The 16,881-nt window shown below is 36.2% G+C and overlaps 1 protein-coding gene across 1 annotated transcript in view; it reads left to right on the forward strand.

The window, feature by feature from the left end:
- The first annotated feature begins 11,640 nt into the window (after nucleotides 1-11,640).
- LOC125241093 (otoferlin-like) overlaps nucleotides 11,641-16,881 on the forward strand; it is an 82,050-nt gene continuing 76,809 nt past the window's right edge. The window contains exon 1 of the mRNA XM_048149408.1: nucleotides 11,641-11,719. Within this exon, the coding sequence (XP_048005365.1) occupies nucleotides 11,641-11,719 (79 nt within the window). The remainder of the gene's footprint in view (nucleotides 11,720-16,881) is intronic.

Consider the following 16,881-nt stretch of genomic DNA (forward strand, 5'->3'; position numbering starts at 1 on the left):
CGCAGGCGGGGGACTTAACGCGCCATCTGCACACCCACTGCACACCACTCATGTTTTTTATTAGGGTTCCGTAGCCAAAATGGCAAAAACGGAACCCTTATAGTTTCGTCATGTCCGTCTGTCCGTCTGTCCGTCTGTCCGTCTGTCCGTCTGTCCGTCTGTCACAGCCGATTTACTCGGAAACTATAAGTACTACAGTGATGAAATTTGATGGGAATATGTGTTGTATGAACCGCTACAAAATTATGACACTAAATAGTAAAAAAAAAGAATTGGGGGTGGGGCCCCCATACATGTAACTGAGGGATGAAAATTTTTTTTTCGATGTACATACCCGTGTGGGGTATCAATGGAAAGGTCTTTTAAAATGATATAAAGTTTTCTAAAAAACATTTTTCTTTTTAAAATGTTCTCATTTCATTATTATGTATTTGGTATAAAATATAGAATATATCAACTAAAACCTACAATTGTTTATGTATACAAGGATACGAACTATATGGAGATATGTATAGGTACATACCAACACACATAGACACTGTATATCAGGTTTAGTTCTCATTTTTTCGGATTCCGTACCAAAAAGGTACATAAGGAACCCTTATTCTGCGACTCTGTCTGTCACATTACTAAATATCTCGAGAACTATTACCTATGCACGCCGCACCCAAATCTCATTAACCGCCGCACCCAAATCTCAAGAAAGGTGGTTCTCAATTCGTCTGTATTTTTTTTCTATGTTTGTTCCACGATATCTCCGTCGTTACTGGACCGATTTTGAAAAAAAAATTTTTTGATCGAATGTATATGCATACAGATTGGTCACATTTTTATCAGAACCCAGTTCTGATGATGGGATCTTGGAGAAATTGAGGGAACTCCTCAAATGTGAAAGGCATACATATAGTGATTTTTGTGTTTTTATAAGAACAACATGCATTTACGTACGGAACAGTGACTTATAGTGACTTTGGTATTTTTATAAGAACAGCATGCACTTTCGTCCAGAACAGTGACATTTGGTGCAGTGGAACTGCTGATGATGATCAGAACCGAACTCCTCAAATCTGAATGGCTAACTTATAGTGACTTTGGTATTTTTATAAGAACAGCATGCACTTACGTCCAGAACAGTGATATTTGGTGCAGTGGAACTGCTGATGATGGTCAGAACCGAACTCTTCAAATCTGAACGGCACTGTCATAGTGATTTTGGTATTTTTATAAGAATAGCATGCATTTAAGTTCAGAACAGTGACATTTATTTAGTTATGATTGTTAAGCATATTGAGTTTTCAAGTCAAATTTTGTCAAGATTTGATTTCTTATAATCGGATTCACGAGGAATTTAGGAAACTCCTCAAACCTTAACGGTATACGTATATTCATTAAATTTGTTTTTCCATCAATTAATCAAAGATTTATATTAAAAGCAGTTATAAAAATTACCTACACATTTCTACATAATCCAACATTCGCAAGAACCTTTCACCAGAACCCCAAAAGCGGCGGTTTTTTTTCTTAAAAATTATATTTTATTCATTAATATTAACTAATAACCAAGGATTTTTTATATAGGATTTACATACTTCATACTAAGAATCGTACCGTACCTCGATTTTTAGCGCCACCTATGAAATACTATCATAACTACACTTCACATATTCAATATACATTTTGAAAAAATTATATTTGAAAAGTGTATTGACGTGATTATCATGATTTTAAAATAAAGAAATATGTCATTTGTTCTTATAAAACATGAAAACACGCAAAAATATTTGGGGGAAAATATTATTTTGGCCACTTTCAGGGCTTTGTCAGTCTAGTATTAAATCGTTCTTGATATTAATTATGGAAAATGGCCAAAATGAAAAACCGCTGGTCATAGAGATTTCAAATTTGGCACGTAGGTTCCTTATACATATAGTGTAAAGGAGGACTAAGAAAGCTATTTTCAAAATTCACCTCCTAAGGGGGTGAAATGGGGGTTCAAAGTTTGTATGGGGAAACAAGATTAGTTATCCGAAACTTCACAGGAGGATTCCTAAAGACATATGACGAAATACATGTTTCAGGTTTTTTTGAAAATTGAACCCCTAAAAGGGTGAAACGGGGGTGATAAAGTCAAAAAAACCATATGTGTATCGTTTTTATGGTTTATCGGGTCGCTGATCACGATAAATACAACGCTTTTAAAATCTAACGAGGCGGAAGTGAAATAAATACCTTCTCCCCTGTTGTGGTGCAGTGGGGTTTAAATATAAAAAATAGCCATATGAGTTTAGTTACAATGTTTACTTCTGGTTCAAGAGATTTCAAATTGATAAGTTCCTTAGAGGCGCACTAAGAAAGGATTTTTCAAGATTCACCTCCTAACATGATATAGGTAATCGCTGGTAGCCTAGGTAAGCGTTGGTAGCCAGGTAAGCGCTGGTAGCCTAGCGGTTTCGTTCCGGAGGTCGCGGGTTCGAACCCCGGCTCGCACCAATGAGTTTTTCGGAATTTATGTACGAATTTTCATTTGATATTTGCCAGTCGCTTTTCGGTGAAGGAAAACATCGTGAGGAAACCGGACTAATTCCAATAAGGTCTAGTTTACCCTTCGGGTTGGAAGGTCAGATGGGAGTCGCCTTCGTAAAAACTAGTGCCTACGCCAAATCTTGGGATTAGTTGTCAAAGCGGACCCCAGGCTCCCATGAGCCGTGGCAAATGCCGGGACAACGCAAGGAGGATGATGATGACCTCCTAACATGATATAGATAATTTGACAAGGGAAAGGGAGAGGGACAGGGATAATCGGTCGGCAGTCGGTATCTAGGCAGTGTATTAAAATTTTGAAAAAACCCCCGACCGCGACCTAGTGGACCGATTTTCATGAAACATGGCTATTGAACACTCCCGACTAACTCAGACAAATTTTTAAAAGTCACTGAACAAATGTTGATCAGTATAAGGAGAATAGCCACAGTTCAATTCTTCGCCTTTGTTACAGGCCCCACTCTGTAGAATACGTACCTACTCGTACCTACTACTACGATATAATTTGAATATTACCTATCAAAAATGATTTTAGTAAGCCCCTATTCATTCAACAATATATCACACGTTATGAAATGAAAAAAAAAAACACTCCCCACTTTACGTATAGGGAGGTACCCTAATAAAACACTTTTTTTTTACTTTTTATTTTACCACTTTGTCGGCTTGATTGATATACATATATATGTTCCCAATTTCAGCTTTCTAGTGCTAACAGTTACTGAGATTATCCGCGGACGGGCAGACATGGCGAAACTATGTATATTTGTATAAGGGTTCTTAGTTGACTACGGAACCCTAAAAATTAACAAATTGCAATTAGTCAGAATTAAAATTACAATTCAATTAGAGTTGAATTTTCATTTAGAAATCGAGATTAAATTGAACCCATAATTCAAATACAATTAGAACCCTCACTCATGTGATTAATCCAACCGACTGCGCCGTAGGAGTACTTAGTGCGTTTCCACATTATCCGATCCGATATCGGATGTCGGACCGATAATCCATACTAATATTATAAATGGGATAGTGTGTGTGTCTGTTTGTTTGTCCGTCTTTCAGGGCAAAACGGAGCGACGAATTGACGTGATTTTTTAAGCGGAGATAGTTGAACAAAGCGATGGAGAGTGACATAGGCTACTTTTTGTCTCTTTGTAACGCGAGCGTAGCCGCGGGCAAATGCTAGTATCCCATATATTTACGCCGCCATTTTTGATTTTTTTCCTTTAAAATCGTTCCTACTTCCGATATCGGATCGGATAATGTCAAAACGCACTAAGGCCCTATCAAGCATATGTAAAGTAATATAATAGAAACTTAAATATGCCCGAATTAATTATTTCCTTTATATTAATTTTCGGCTTCGCCTCAAATTGTTACCCACGCCACTCACCTTTTTTGACCTCTTTTAACCACCAGTTGCATAAAATACTATTATATTAAGAGGGGGTAGAGCAGGGAGAATTTTCAGAATCTGTCAAATTACCCCATTACACACACAAACACCCTTCACTCACACTACCTCAATTTATTGTGAAAGGTCAGTGACCCTTAATTTTTTTCAAGAGTGTTATTTTGAGTTTGTAGTCAACTACTGACCTCCTTTGAGAAATTAAAACTGTAAAAAAGGTAGCATACAAGAAGACAGAGAAAAAATACGCATTATCTAGCTTTCCTTCTCTGTTCATGTCTCATGTCATGTGACTTAAATTTACCTAAATATGTAGATAACGTTCCTTACTCAGTTGATTGTTTATCTAGATGTATTTCAAATTACTTTGCACTTCATTTTGCGTTACTTTTCTATACTTAGATTAAAAATCGTCAGCCTGATGCCTATCCCCGCAAACATTATTCAAAGTCGTGTGTGAAGGCCGATACCTCCAGGCAGACAATTATGGTCGCGTGATAAATGATAAAACATTCAGCCCTATCGCACTATTTGTAAGTGCAATAGGGACGATCCGATGTTTTATCATTTATCGCGCGACCATGATTGCCCTGCAGGTCTTCAGAGGCCTGTGCTGTGCATTAAGTATATGCGGGTTGTATTAAAGACTATCAGATATTTTCTTTATTCTTTTTGGTCGTTAGGTTTTTTTATCATTTAGTTTGATACAAAAATAAAGTATGTGTATAAAATAAAAACCTAATGAATAGAGTACAGCTAGCAGCAGTCAAGTCAGAGACACAAAGAAAGACAGGGAATATCGACGCATATCTTATCTTATCCAATACCGGCATCGTGCATCGCCATCTGCATCAGACTCTTGATCTTACCCAATTTCCGAGTCTCTTCTCTTAATTTCAGTTTCTTGAGTTGAAAATGTTGAAACTCATACTTAGTATTAAATAAAACACAAATACATATAAAAATCACAATATAATTTTAAATTATGGCTTAGGCCCTGTACCAGTTGCAGTCGCCACGTCTGTAAAGCCCCTTGTAGTTTCTTTTAAATGGCTAAATACCTAGATGTTATGTCATAAACATTTGTGACGTGACTGAAAATTAAAAAACATCGCTCAGAGATAAGGTTCAAATTAGCATGGCAAAAAATACAACAGTGCAGTCAAAATACCATCAAAATACGAAAAAGCAAATGTCAATGCCAAATGCCAATATCACTGCCGTATTTCAGGCAATAAGGGCTGTTTTCTCAAATATGAAAAAATCTCAAAAGCATCAGGACTTTATAAAGACTTTCTAGGAAAATTATTTTGAATTTGATAGGTAGAACAATTTATAAAAGTTGTACAAAAAAAAATTCTGAACAAGTTTGTAACTATATATGAAAAGCATTTTTATCTTAGATTGCATATTTTAGTATCGTAACGATTTTTCTTTCAAATAAAAAGAGAATTATTAGAATAGGTTCACGGTGTCTACCGTAAACTGGGGTTACATTGACCAATTTGGGAATTGAAACTTCTCTAGCTTCTACATTTAATGGGTAGCTAGCTTCTACATTTAATGGGTATTTTTACCCATTAAACGTAAAGAAAGAAAAAAAATGGGACCATCAACTTTTTTAGTCTTTTCCTGCTAAAAATCTAGAAAGGTAACAAAATAATGTACGCAGAAAAAAAAACTATGAGATCAAGCTTAAACTGACATTGGGTTACTTTGATACCCTATGTTTTTTTTAATGGTAATCGAATGTAATCCCTTGCAAAAGTATTTTATCTCAAGAAAAGATAAAAAAACGGTTCGCAAAGACAAATATTACAACTCTTTAACGCTATTTTGGGGTTACTTTGATCAAAAATAAAAATTACCTACCATCTTCGAAAAACCAACTTTATTTGCAATTGTTTCAATATTTATCACACGAAGAGATCAAATTATCAGCCTCAACAAGGACCGTGACATAATCAGACAATAATCAACTATGTGTCATTATGGTCAATGTTACCCCATGCAAGTGATCAAAGACACCCCACAGAGTAAATCATTAAGTAATAAATGCCTAGTTTGACTTTATGATACAAAACTCAATACTTACAATGGTATAGCTAAGCAGAAATACATTTCTGGCAAGCTAATATTCACTGTGAACCTTTTACTTGAATACCCACTACGTTAGTTTAGATGTTATTTAAACACGAAAAATAGCAACAAACTATGCTTATATTTTGACACGTCATCCGCACTGCCCACGACCATACTTACTTGTTCACTGCGTCAGAGCACCATCTAACTATAAAGGTTGGTTTAAGGTTATCATATGTCTAGATTTCGATAAATTTATTTTATTAATACGTAACCGACTACTCATAACATATTAGTTCCTTATTTTTTGGTAAAATAAATATAATATGCTCGTGACAGGTCAGGTTTTGTTCGTAGTCCAAAAGAGTCAACCCTAGCACTTTTCCCTATTCACCCCAACGTTAGGGTGAGCGAAAATTACTAAATAAAACGACATATTTTCAAAGACAAACCGAAGTTAACACCGCTGGAAGATTTTTTGTGTAAAAAATTAGCATGGCACATATAAAAAAGTGCTATCGACGTTTAAAAGTCGGTTTTGGCCCTATTCACCACACATTACGGTAGTTCATACCCGTTCCGAACCCAAGATCTTCAGAAAACTATGTACTAAGTAGCCCAAAGTGCAGCGCCGTCTCTAGGTGAATTGGGTTACTAAGTTATGCAAACTACTTAAGTCGCAATAGATGTCATTTCATTTAGTATTTTGGAGGTAACTAGTAAAGATAATTTAGTTTTACAATTGTGCGAAAAAAGATTCTCATTTGGCCGGATTTTTTAACCGACTTCCAAAATTCAAAAGGTTATAAATGTATTGTTTTTTTTAATATCACTTCTGGTGCAATTTCAAACCCCACAAATATTAACGGCAAACTGATAATGACTTAAGTTTTTATGAAATAAATTTGTGACATATGTGGGTAGTTTAGTAATTAGGCGCCGACTGATTGTGGGTAGGTTTATATTTTCGCTCTCTGCTAATAAATCTTGTATGGAACGGACGTGTTTTCTTTGGTGCCTCTTCATCAGCGCTGATCTTCGGCTGGGAGCATACCTTACAAAATTAAATGCCAAAAAAAAAGTTTATCAGTAAAAATTACTTACTTGAAAATAAAGTCATAACCGTTTTCATGCTTATGCATAGAAATATATATCACGCACGAAAGTAAGAACGACAAGGCCCCTTGGTGGCTGAGCCGGGAATCGAACCCGCCATGTCTCTCGCTATACCGTAATCCTCTAAGTGCTACTTGCACCAACGAAGATGGAGGATTAACCTGAGGGTTAACCCACTTTGACACAACTGAATTTGACAGTTGACAGCCCACTAACCCTGAGTTAAGTGGTTGGTGCAATTGGGCCTTAAAGATTCATATACGAGGTGGTCAAAATGTGCCTATCAGAGATAACATACACTAGAGAAATTTCGTTGGGTACCACACGGCGGGTGGGTGGCCTAGTGGTAATGACGTTAGCTGCGTAAGCTGAAGACCCGGGTTCGATTCCCGGCTCGGCCACCAGTGGGCCTTGTCGTTTTTTCTTTCGTGTATGATATCTATTTCAATTTATGTATGTATGTATGTGAACACTTTATTGTACATAAGACAAGTTAGGACATATAAATACAGTATAGTTATGGTGTACAAAGGCGAACTTATCCCTATAAGGTGTCTCTTCCAACCTTTGAGCGAATTGAGAATTTATTATTTATATAAACTTGAAAAAGAACAAATCAAAAATTATTCAATAAAATAAATTTTATTTCTTCCCTAGTTGTACAGTTTCATACTTATGATTTTTATTTTAAAGTAATCCATTTATATTATAGCAACTATGGGTGAAACGTGGAGGTTGACAGAAGTGTAATTAACATTTCTAAATGTTAATTTCTTATATCTAGTATAACTACGAAGCAATACATTGACGTATAAATTGCGTCCATATACAGAGAGGTCATTCATAAAAACATCACTTTAGGTAAGTTATATATATTTTATACAATTTGACAACCATTGACCACACATCCCAATTCACCCCTCTTCCGACCCTAATCACCCCCTTCGTAAACCTATTCACCCCCTTTGCGACCCGATTCCCCCCATTCCTGATCCTATTCACCCCTCAGGCCGCGGATATTTTATTCATCCCGTAAAAGTTCCCCAACACCCCAACACAGTTGCATCGCTTTCTTCATGAAAACTTAGAGTTGGTCATAGACGCCTATACAAAAGTAGAAGAGAAAAATAGGGGTGATGGCGTTTGGCCCGGATTGCTAAAAGACGCCGGTTATCGTCACAACATTTTTTTTTAATAAAAACGATTTTTATGTACTTTCTTGTATTTTCGTCTGTCAATGAAAAGAAAATTGTAGTAAGTATGTATGGAATGCATATAGACTTACTGCGTTTTAACTTTGAGGAGAAGCATGAGCTAGGAAATTTTTTAAAAGTAGTGACGATATGTCTTATGATTTATGATTTTCTGTTAAACATAAACTTTAGAAGTGTAGGTATACACTACATTCAAAAGGATAACGAACAAATTCTGAGCAAAATTTCACACAAAAATGAAGTTAAAATGAGTAATCCAATAAATTTGAATGCCAACTTTGACAGACATTTTCATGCCCCTAAATATATTATGTTCCTACTTTTTATTGCGGAAAATAGAAGGAATATGTGGAAAAATATAATAGCATTATATACCCCCGGAACCCTATTCACCCCAAATTACGGTATTTTTTAAATTGTCAATATGTAAAATGTCGGAAACTACGGAACCCTACACTGACCGTGGCCCGACGCGCTCTTGGCCGGTTTTTCTTCTCAATGAAATGCAGAGACAATAAAAAATTACACCTCCCAATTTATAATAAGTTTTTTTGCAAAAATTTCATATTTGGCACAAGCTTTACCTTAGCCGACTGTACCTTTCTTTCAACAATCATCTATTGCTCTCCGAGATGTTTCTAAAAACCCCTTACTCAATGGGGATACGACGCAACGTGTCATAACAGAGTTCCTCTGACCACCTTTCTGCTCCATCATCAGATCACCTCCATGATACCATAGTATTGCATTGTCACGTGATTTACATATGTGTGCAAAATTTCAGCTCAATCGGAAACCGGAAAGTGGGTCAAATTTAGCTTCTACGTTTTGACCCAAACTAAGATACTAACAAGGCAAGTTGAATAAAAGCTTGTAAAAAGGCTTCTGATATCAGATTTGTAATAAGTTTAGTTGTCATAGTTTAAGAACAGATGAGACAGACATATGCAATGACAATATAATACTGCACGTGTTTCGTGAGATGTCAAATCACCTCATACAATTTACCGCTCTAAGGCAACTAAGGTAGGGTTTGTTATTGCACTTTAATTACATATTAATTTCTAGCCCGTAAGATATATATTTGCTTTAACAATGGATAGATAATTATGCGAGTGAGAGTGTAATTTAGATTTTTGGAAACAAATAATTTTAGGCGACCCGATCAGATATTTATACGGATAAGGACCCTCCCACATCTACCGTCTCGCGATCGTAGCGTCGGGCCAACTGTATGGCTAAGCCGCGCCGACGCGACGCAGCGTCTTTTTCCATACAGTTGGCCCGACGCTACGCTCTCGAGACGCTAGAAAGAGAGACTATGTTTTTGCCGGTCACGAAGCATCAACATTTTTTGCCGGGAATATGTCGTCATATACTTATGGCCCCTATAGAGAATCGGATATGTTGTCACGGCCGTTCATAGTCATATACTAATGCTGGTGACTGTTCCATGAACATCTGGTCTAGTTGAATGGAGAAGTGTCATTCAAAACGAGCGTTAACTTTCTAAACAACGATCAACCTACGGTTACTTACGTGTTCGGGGTATGCACAGTGTAATCTTTAATGAAATTGAAACATTTTTTTTATATAAATTTGAACCAGAAGCACACCATACGGAATATTGTATTTAATAAATAGGTACTTATATACCCGCCCGCATTTCCCTTTCTTCTATTCTAAGTAAGAATCGATTAATAAGTATCTAAATATGTAAAAATAAATTAAATTGTAATTGTTTACATACAACCTGGTTGACAAAATTTGACGTAGGTGCTGTCATATATATTTTTAAAATGACGTACTGTTAATACCAGCGTAATGAAAATTTATTCCAATGAGTAAAAGAAAACATGAAACTTTTTTCAATTTAACCGAACTAGAATGAAATCATTTATACTCATTCGGTTGTGTTCGTTATTTTCTTTAATAATGTGATATATTTTTATTTATTTTTAATGCACAAGCCATGCACCTTTAAACTTTAAATGAGATTGGATCTCCACCTGACATTATCGATTTACCCTATTTATTTTGAGCACAGTTTTACACTGGTATGGTTTTTCGTGTACGTACACTATTTTCTGTCAAAATATTTGTCAAATTTAAACGTCAACGCGGAGCGACCGGCGACACGTCTGCCTCCGATGAGCCGCTCACGGCATCTAATCGAAAGGAGAATTCTGACAGCAATGGCGAATGTATGGAAATTTTACGATAGTTTAAATTTAAGGTAAAATTTCTTTGTTGCCTTTGAGAGGAAAAATATAAAAAACCTCAAAACTTGTAGTCCATTTATCTGGCTTTTAGAATCACATAATGTTATAACTAAGGTATTGAATTTTTTTAACAAAGTTTACTAAACGGCAACATACGTTTTTCTCATTTTAGGTCAACTTTGTGTGGGTTTAGTTATTACACCGTTAATAATTGGAGATTGTGAATAGTCAAAAGTTGTAGACACACTCTTTAAGATAATAACTACATTTATTTTATTTCATTTAATTTAGAAATGTGAGCAGCATTTGTTAAACGCCGAATGCACTTTTCGAGGATTTCGTACGACCCCCTCTGTTTTAATTGTCAATGGTAAAGAGCGTCCAAAACAGTAAACATTATCCCAACTAATTTCTATGACAGACAGATAAAAAAATTGATCGTAATATTTATGAATAATTTAGTAGCTTGTCATTGACAGGTCCTACCTATTAAATATTAAAGAAGCGTCGCTGAAACAGCCGTTTGAACAGCCCTAATACACCTATTTGTTACGCGTAAGCCCTTTTGTCTTGCGGCGTCAAGATTAATGGTTTTTGCAAAGTATGCATTGTGTTATCTGTAAATGTGTAAAGGCCGGTCGCTGGTCGCGGCCTGTGGAATCTTTAATGTGGAACTGAGCAGGAACTGGGGATGCTGCGGGTGCGGGCGCCGGGGTGGCTGGCGGCGGCGGGCGCGCGGAGGGCGCGCGGCGCGGGCGTGGGGCGCGGGCGGCACCCGCCCTGCCGCCTGCCGCGTCCGGGGCGCCCGCCCTCACTCCGCCGATCCCGTGCGCGAGGTTCGACGCTCGCGAGCCTCCGCCGTCGGCCGTACCCGTTGTGCTCGAGCGAAAAACTTCTTTAACTACAAAAATGAACAAATCAAAACCTCACTACATTTTTCCGGTGACATAACACGAAGTAGTAGGAGATGTTAATGATTGTCATTCGCACGTTATAGATGAATAGTGTAGTTGACCTTTATTAATAATAAGCAACACTACTAATAACAAAAATGTCGCTCGTTGTAAAATTAAACCGTTTCAAGGTCCTGAAATGTAAATCTGAGAAATATGCGAGGTTGCAGTTCAGAGGTAAGTTTTCTTATGTCTAAAATGTTTTGTTATGAAGTTATAATTAAAAGCTAAGTAGTCAAGATTAGTTGAATATTTGGTATTTTGTAGTTGTGCAAATAAATGTAACCTTTTAATCAAGCTTTAGTAACCCTGCTTTGTAAGTTTTTAAATGAAAGGTGTTTTCGTGAACTGAAAGGCTAGTTTTCTTTACGCTCTACTTTATAAAGTTCCGTCATAAAATTTAATGAACCGTTTAACCCGCTCACCGCAAACTTTGCGAACGTTATTTCAGAAGGAGAATGCTATAGGTATAGTGACATTCAATTAAGAGTGCGCGAATGTGTTTTATTACTGGGACATAGTTGTTAGCCTTACATATATGATTTATTGGGAAATTAATAGTAAAGAGACAGAGAGCGAGAGAGTAAGAGTAAAAAGTAGGTATAACTACTCGTAACATACCAACTGTTACTTACGCGTTTTAAATTTACCAAAATATTATTTTAAAATGAATTCATTTAATGGATTTATCAATGGACTTGACATTAGAGCACTCATCCTAGAGGCACAGCTATAGCCATTCTTGTTCGAGAATATACAATGAGAGCGAATTTCATAATTATTTTAACATTTTATCAACTGTTGCTTTATTGCCGCCATGTCCATATGAATGAGGCTTTTGTGACGTGTTTTTATTGTGCTATTTTACTGAACGATTGAGTAAAGTAGGTAAAGTATTTAAAATATGGGTGATGGGGTGAGGTGGCGTGCTGTCCGTGGTCGTGTAGCAACAAGTCCGTGGAACCGTACGGCGTACTTGTTGCGGCGTGAGCGTGACGTCAATGCTGAGCCGCGGGTGAGCGCCTCTTTGTTGCCCAACTACGATAGTTTACCCGTAATACTATTTTATATACAATCGTGATATAATACAAAGCTTTTCAGTCAAGTACCATGTTTAGGCCACGAAGCTTGCTGAGTGGCCTAATAGTACGGTACGAGAGTGAAAAGCTTAATTATATCACTATTGTATACAATACTTTTTCTATGAGTCGTCATCTCCATCATCAATGGACGAAAAATATCATCATTCAAGTTAAAATTAATGTTAATAGTGTCGTTCACCGTTATATCAACATTGAATTACCTGGCAACCAATTGTTTGTAATAACCGTCTCTGATTGGTCGATAACGCGATAGATAAAATAAAAATGTGTTTCAGATGCAGAAAAAATTAGTTATTGCAAATTAGTATAGAATTTGTATGAAGTTCTATTTTTGAAATTTTTTCAGTTAACTAAAGTGAAGTGTAATGAAATATTATAGTCGACTAAGTGTCAAAGACTACCCAACACTGAAAAGTCAGCACGTACGGATAGTTTAGTCTGCAACTGTGATCATTTCAAAAATAGAACCTCATACAGGTTCTATTAAGCTAATTTGAGATACCTACTTAGCAATTTTTTTTTGCATTTGAAACACATTTTTATCTGTCGCGTTATCGGATTGGTTGCCAGTAAATTCAATGTTGATACAACGGTGAACGACGCTATTAACTTTAACTTGAATGATGATATTGTTCGTTCATTGATGATGAAGATGATGTCTCATAGAAAAAGTATTGTATGTATACAATAGTGATATAATCAAGCTTTTCACTCTCGTACCGTACTATTAGGCACTCAGCAAGCTTCGTGAGTCCTGCTGAGAGAACTAAACATGGTACTTGACTGAAAAGCTCTGTATCCGTAACGTATAACGTGTTTCCGGTAACACTCAAAACCTCAGACACCCCAACTGATTTTTATTTTTTTAAACTCATCTAGAGTATTCATTATTTAATCCGATGGTTACTTTTTTTTAATTGAATTTTTAATTTTCTGTACAGCTCTACTTGACTTTTAGCTCTACACTCAATAAAATAATTGCTAACTTCCATCATAAACCATAAAATTATTTATTTATGTACGTTACTGCAACGACATAAGGTTTACCAATAGACAGCTAAGATGTCACTGTAAAACACTTAGCAATGCGATATACACAATGTTGTATTACGAGTACAATAGAATAGGCACGTAAAAAATAACTAATGATATTAATTTAAATAAAAATATTACCCCCATCAAGATATAGCTCAATCGATTCTACTCTCGATTCTGAGCAAACTGTTTTCAGGTTTTTAGTGTTAAGTGAAACACGGTGTATTTATATCACGATAGTATAATAGTATTTTCCCTTCACTAGCTCGGAAACACGTGTTTTGTCCTTTCATACCAGCGGGTAAAAACGCATTTTATCCACTAGTGGGTAAAGTAATTTGACCTTGAATAAAGTCAAATTAACTGCTTTAAAATTGATAAAAGTATGTGAATCTAGTAATAAAGATGATTTACCACCTGTGGAACCACTGAAAGCAGTGATAAACGCATTTTTTGCGTTGTAGTTTCCTCGCTACCGTGAGGGGAAAAGTTTTGTGTTACACTCGGGTGCAAATGTATTTTACTTCTCGTGTTTTAAAAAACTAGCAAGTTCAGGATTCTATTTTCGAACCACTCGCTTCGCTCGTGGTTCAACTATAGAATCCTTTCACTTGCTCGTTTTTCAATTCCACACTCGGCGTTAAAATACAACTTTGCCCCCTTGTATAACAAATAACTATTTATACAATTGTGATATAATACAAAGCTTTTCAGTCGAGTTACATGTTTAGGCCACGAAGCTTGTACCTGGAAAAATACTAATCGGATGTAGGTACACACACACACCTACATAAGTAGGTACATAACACACATGATACCTAGGTATTGATGTAGTGGAATAAGGGCGATTACAGACTAGTGTGATTAATTATTATTAAGACGCCTATTGAAAGCCCATTTTAGGAAATCGTAGCATAGAAATGTAGCGAAACGTAGGTGTATACAAATCAAATGTATTGAAATAGGTAGAGCGTAGGAAAAGCTGGGCTGCCACCGCCCTCTAATGCCTAATTAAATTGAACATGATTTTATTCGACTTTATTTTGACATTTTATAAGTCTTCGTTATACTAAAATTAATTTAGGTAATTAGAAATAGGGACCTACCTATTAGCACTCGTTTTAGATTATACACCGTGTTTTTTATTTACCTTACATACGACACGTATTTAGGCTCACTAACAGAAGTTACCTGGTAATTATAAGTATAGCTCTTTGTTAACCGCCGCCTCAAATATCTCAAGGAAGGTGGTTTTCAATTCGTCTGTATGTTTTTTTTAATGTTTGTTCCACGATATCTCCGTCGTTACTGGAGCGATTTTGAAATTTTTTTTTTGATTGAATGTATATGCTTATAGATTGGTCCCATTTTTCTCAGAACCCAGTTCTGATGATGGGATCCTGGAGAAATCGAGGGAACTCCTCAAATCTGAAAGGCATACATATGGTGATTTTTGTGTTTTTAAAGGAACAGCATGCATTTACGTACGGAACAGTGACATTTGGTGCAGTGGAACTGCTGATGATGGTCAGAATGGAACTCCTCAAATCTGAACGGCACGCTTATAGTGACTTTGTTATTTTTATGAGAACAGCATGCACTTACGTCCAGAACAGTGACATTTGGTGCAGTGGAACTGCTGATGATGGTCAGAACCGAACTCCTCAAATCTGAACGGCACACTTATAGTGAATTTGGTATTTTTATAAGAACAACATGCACTTACGTCCAGAACAGTGACATTTGGTGCAGTGGAACTGCTGATGATGGTCAGCACCGAACTCCTCAAATCTGAACGGCACACTTATAGTGACTTTGGTATTTTTATAAGAACACATTAATGTATCATTAGTACTAGATACACAGTCAGGCGAAAAAAATGGCTACAGTCAAACTCTAGATCTTACGAAAAAGTACAGAGTTGGTGACTTATTAGTCATTCGCCGACCGGCGTCGAATGAAAATGTCGTCGTGCTCGGTTAAGAATTGTAAAAATAGCACAAAAAAACACAAGAAAGACAGTGGGATGAGTTTTTTTACGTAAGTAATTCAAATGTATTGACAAATTATGTATAAACTCGATGCAATTTCGTGTTTTAGAATAAATTTAATTAATTGCAAAAATAAAGGATTTTCATGAAACAAAAAGGTACGGAGTCGCTATTATTTTATTTACATTTACTTACATACGTTTTCTTATACATGTGCCTATTGACGAAAAAGTAGGTAGGCAGTGTACAGTAGCCATCAGATATATGGCAACGAACGAGATGTTCAAAAATATCTGAACATACACTCACACGTTTTCTGATATCTTTGAGTAACTCGTACGTTGCGATATATCTGACTGTATATTTTTAAAATACGTGTAGCAAACTTGAAATGGCAGATTTCATCACTTTGTCTCGTATGTACTTTAATAGCGTTATATTTTAATTCAAGATTCCCTCGGGATCCCAAGGTGGTGACAACACCGTCCGTCTACATTACTAATTAAAACTTAACCAAATATACTCAAAATAAACTAAGAAATGCCATCAGCATCCTCGGTTAAGTGGCTCTAATATAGGCCTATATTAGAATTAAGTTTTTAGTTTCATTTATACTGTAATTACTCTGTATCTATTTTGTCAGGAAGTATTAGTTTACAAGACTCATGCCTACTTGCTATCCCGAATCCCTTCATTATCGTAATTGGAAGAAAGTATACCTACCAGTGCACAAATTACTTATTCACATCACCTTCCGTCCTTAAATGGACTTTTTCTTCCCCGCTAGGAGAGATCAAAGTGGTACTTTTCTTCCCTGCTAGGAGGGATCAAAGTGGCACTTTTCTGTTCAAGGGCATTTATTTGCCGGTATAAAATATATTTTTTTGATAAACTTGTTGATTTGTTGAGTTATTATCTCATCATCCCCCTAGCGTTTTCCCGGCCTAAGGTAATGGCGCCTATTAACGTGGTACTTAAGGAAGATTTCAAAAGATACCAAAAAATTAAGGGTATCAATGCTCATTAACGACCACAAATATTTTTTTTATGGAAGAGTATTTATTGAACTATTAGTTTTGAAGAGTTCATTTCTCAGAGAAGAGGATCATTTTAGTTTATTATATGTCATAAAATGATTATTGAAGCCAACATACCTAAATTTTCTATTACCGTGGTAATGAACAGGCTGCAGTTCTATTAACGCGAATTG

This window comes from Leguminivora glycinivorella, chromosome Z (assembly GCF_023078275.1).
Source record: "Leguminivora glycinivorella isolate SPB_JAAS2020 chromosome Z, LegGlyc_1.1, whole genome shotgun sequence".
In the NCBI taxonomy this organism is placed as follows: Eukaryota; Metazoa; Arthropoda; class Insecta; order Lepidoptera; family Tortricidae; genus Leguminivora; species Leguminivora glycinivorella.